At 41.4% G+C, this 3,706-nt stretch overlaps 1 protein-coding gene across 1 annotated transcript; it reads right to left on the bottom strand.

Moving 5' to 3' along the window:
- Nucleotides 1-1,719: 1,719 nt before the first annotated feature.
- Nucleotides 1,720-3,058, bottom strand: LOC131901214 (hemoglobin subunit beta-like). Its single transcript, XM_059252450.1, has 3 exons — nucleotides 2,909-3,058; nucleotides 2,571-2,793; nucleotides 1,720-1,982 (listed from the first exon to the last, which is right to left on the bottom strand). The coding sequence occupies exons 1-3, from the start codon at nucleotides 2,998-3,000 to the stop codon at nucleotides 1,854-1,856; spliced, it is 444 nt and encodes a 147-aa protein (XP_059108433.1). The 5' UTR covers nucleotides 3,001-3,058; the 3' UTR covers nucleotides 1,720-1,853.
- Between the last annotated feature and the right edge of the window lie 648 nt (nucleotides 3,059-3,706).

Genomic DNA, 3,706 nt, shown 5'->3' with positions numbered 1-3,706 from the left:
AGAGAGAGAGAGAGAGAGAGAGAGAGAGAGAGCCAGCTTCCCGCACCAGTGGATACAGAGCGTAACATTCAACCAGGCTCCGGTTCTTGCAACTCCAGAGGATCTCTGGACTAGACCCCAGCTCCAGCAAGACCTGGAAGCACCATAGGAATAGCACCCAGCCTCAGTTGCCTCGTATCAAAGCAGAAATAGTATATTTTAATTAGGATTCAACCAAGGAGTACATCCATGAAATGATGTGTATTGCCACCTCTTTGTAAACCAGTATCTATTATTATCTCTGTTAAACTCAGAAAAGTAGGCAAGGATTCTACCTACCACAAAAAGAATTGCTCAGTTTATCTTTTTAGTTAGCCAAAAGTCCTACTTATATGAAATATAGGACAGTTATAAAAATTTCCAGTTCCATTTGAAAGCAGAAGATACTGCTTTGAGAACAATAGCTTTCAAAGCACTAGATACTGCATCCTGAGAGGCCTGCAGTTTATAAACTCCGTTTGGCCTCTTAGCAAGAATTAATAGGGATTATAAATGTGCATGATATACCTGGCATATATATAAATGTGCATGATATACCTGGAAGATATATAAATGTGCATGATATAACCTACCCTAATGAGTCCTATATTTTGTTCTAGATGGTTTGTACTTTCCCATCTTACACTAAGTCTTCAGTTCATTTGGAGTTGTGTTTTTATGCCTATGACAGGGGTACAATCTCTTAACATTTTAGGGATTTTATTCAGTAATCTTGATAAAATCTATACAGACCATTCTGTAATTAAAGATCACTTATTATATGCACTCATTACAAAATCGTGCTAAAATTATACTAGACAGTAGTGTATGAAACACTTGAAACTCGTATTTTGTTTTGAGAATTTAGAGTGACCTGGGTGGTTATGGAAAGAAAAACAAATTGAGGATGTATTAACTATTGTGTTAACTCCAGTAATTGCATACAAAAAAAGATATCAGAGAGCATGAAGGAGAGATTGGATCCCCAACCCATTCCTTGAAACTGAAGATAGACATATTGAGAACGAATAGGGTGTCCATCTAAAGGGTGCTATGAAAAGTTCATAAGACACCAGTGATAAACCTTAAAAACCGGATTTTCTTATTCTTTCTAGTCTTATATTTCTCTCATTATTACCTCCTAATTCAGGCCAGAGCATGGTGTGATGTGTAAGGGTCCCAGGGAAAACACCATTTGAAATTTCATGGTGACTATTGACTGTGGAGGTGAGGGATAAAGTCTCAAGCGACAAACAGGGCACTTTCATTCTCCCTTTAAGCATACTTCTATAACATAGTGAGGCTGTCTAAGGTAAGAGGATTCAGGGTATGCTGAATAATGTGGCCAACAAAACATAGATGGAAAACTTTAGGGAATAGTAGTAACTTTAGGCAAGAAGAACTTTGCTGGATAGGCAAGGGAAAAGATAAGAGATGTTTATAAGAAAGACTAGAGTAAACAAATAATGTACATAAAATGTAGCCAGAAATCTAATTTGCAAATGAAGCCACCACTTTAATTCTTCTTTGAGTGGTTAGGAGTGGGCACTAGGGGCTGTGGCTTGCTGCTTGCTGTCTCAGCTCCTATCATGAAACACAAGGCTGTGGTTTACTTTCCCAAGGTTAGAAACACCACTTATTTGTACCCTGAATCCTTACCATGAACCCTTCTATGAGACACACATATAATTTAAAACACCATTGCAGTGAAAGTGAATGTCTTTTATTAGTTAGAAGACAGATGCCCAAAGGCCTTCATCATTTTGTCCACAGCTGGCAATTGTTCTCTAGGGGACAACTGACCTCTGAGCACAGACAAGGGCAGGAAAGGGAGCTTAGTGGTACTTGTGAGCCAGGGCAGTGGCCACACCAGCCACCACCTTCTGATAGGCAGCCTGTGCAGCGGGGGTGAAATCCTTGCCCAGGTGGTGGGCCATCACAATCACGATCATATTGCCCAGGAGCTGTGGGAAGATGGAATAGGCATCAACATGATAGTAGAGAAAAATACCAGACACTTCAGGCTCATTTCAAATGGCACTTATGGTTCTAACCTTAAAACACAGGCAGAGTGACAGCTAAATCTTACTGGGAAATTTTGATAAGAATTCTTCTAAGTCAAACAGAATTTATATGCAAAAAAATCTATCCTATGTCCTAGCCAGAAAGCCAATTTTCTCTGTTATTGTTCAAAGAAGCAGGGAATCGTTTATCTTCCTTGTCCTCAAAGCAAATTACCAGGAAATACTTGAAAGAAACCAAAATAAAGAAACAAAAAAAAGTAGATAAAGAAGAAATACATTTTAAAACTACAACTGAAAATTAAAGTTTACTGGAGAAAAAGGAAATCACAACATAGAAGGACAAAGTGAGAGGACATGATGATTGGGAGTGGAGGGTAAAATAACCAAACTCTTGTCAGCACTCCATGGGGAACAAGCAGAAACCATCCATCTAAACTGCTCCCTAGAATCTCTTCCCCTTTCCTTCTGATAGGAAGGTAAGCCCAGAAACTAGAGGAAAGAAACCATGGGCAGACCCATCAGACTCACCTTGAAGTTCTCAGGATCCACATGCAGTTTGTCACAGTGGAGCTCACTCAGGCTGGCAAAGGTGCCCTTGAGGTTGTCCAGGTGTTTCAGGCCTTCACTAAAGGAGTCAATCACCTTCTTGCCATGGCCCTTCACCTTGGCATTACTCATGATAGCAGAGGCAGAGGACAGGTCTCCAAAGCTGTCAAAGAACCTCTGGGTCCAAGGGTAGACAGCCAGCAGCCTAAGAAGGAGAGAACAGCCAGAGGATGCTGGAAGTTATTGCCTGTGGGCAGCAGACCTCCATCTCCATGCACCCAACTTCCACTTGTGAGTTGTCTTGTAACCTGAATACCAACCTGCCCAGGGCCTCAGCACCAATTTCCTCAGCTTTCACCTTTCCCCACAGGCCGGTGACCAGAGCCTTCTCAGCATCAGTCAGGTGCACCATGGTGTCTGTTTCTGAGGTTGCAAGTCAACACAACAGTATCAAAGGCAAATGTAAGCAGCAACTGATCCTGCTCTACTTTATATGCCCTGCCCTGGCTCCTGCCCTCTCTGCTTGCTTGAGCAGATTGGCTAGTGCCAGGGTGTGGCTCTTCAGGGTGAGGCTTCAGTTGAGACAGCCATCCCTACCCAGGGTGGATATGACAGAGGCTTATTCTGGCTGGGGTTGCACACAATTGGACCTGAACACCACCGGCTAAGATGTACTTGGCTGTGTGCCAGAGACTGTTACTTTAAAGTTTAATTCTCTTGCTGATAAGTTACCTAAAAAAATAGCACCATTATGAATCCAGTCTCAAGTTAGCATTTGAGGACAGTAACTACATAAATCAGATTGATCTCTACTGCAGCAACAGACAATACTGGGGCACTCGTAAAACTGCCAGCATTAAGACAAAAATAATTGCTACTTTTAACACATGTAACTTTCTTGACCTCAGATTAAAATTTTTGAAGCATACCTGCAAAACCAAGATATATTATCTTATGCTCTATAGCAATCTGTGGTCTAAAATCACCACTTGTTTTTATAATGCCCAGTGATGGAAGCATTGGTTTCAAGTAGACTGCTATTCCTACCTAGTCACCAGTGTAAGACCTTCATCACATTCAGAGCTAACATCTCTGAGGTTCACCTACTCAACGTGCAT

The sequence above is a fragment of the Peromyscus eremicus genome, chromosome 1 (assembly GCF_949786415.1).
Source record: "Peromyscus eremicus chromosome 1, PerEre_H2_v1, whole genome shotgun sequence".
Taxonomy (NCBI): Eukaryota; Metazoa; Chordata; class Mammalia; order Rodentia; family Cricetidae; genus Peromyscus; species Peromyscus eremicus.
Note: the sequence above shows the minus strand (reverse complement) of the source record. Positions and strands in the feature narration are given on the sequence as shown.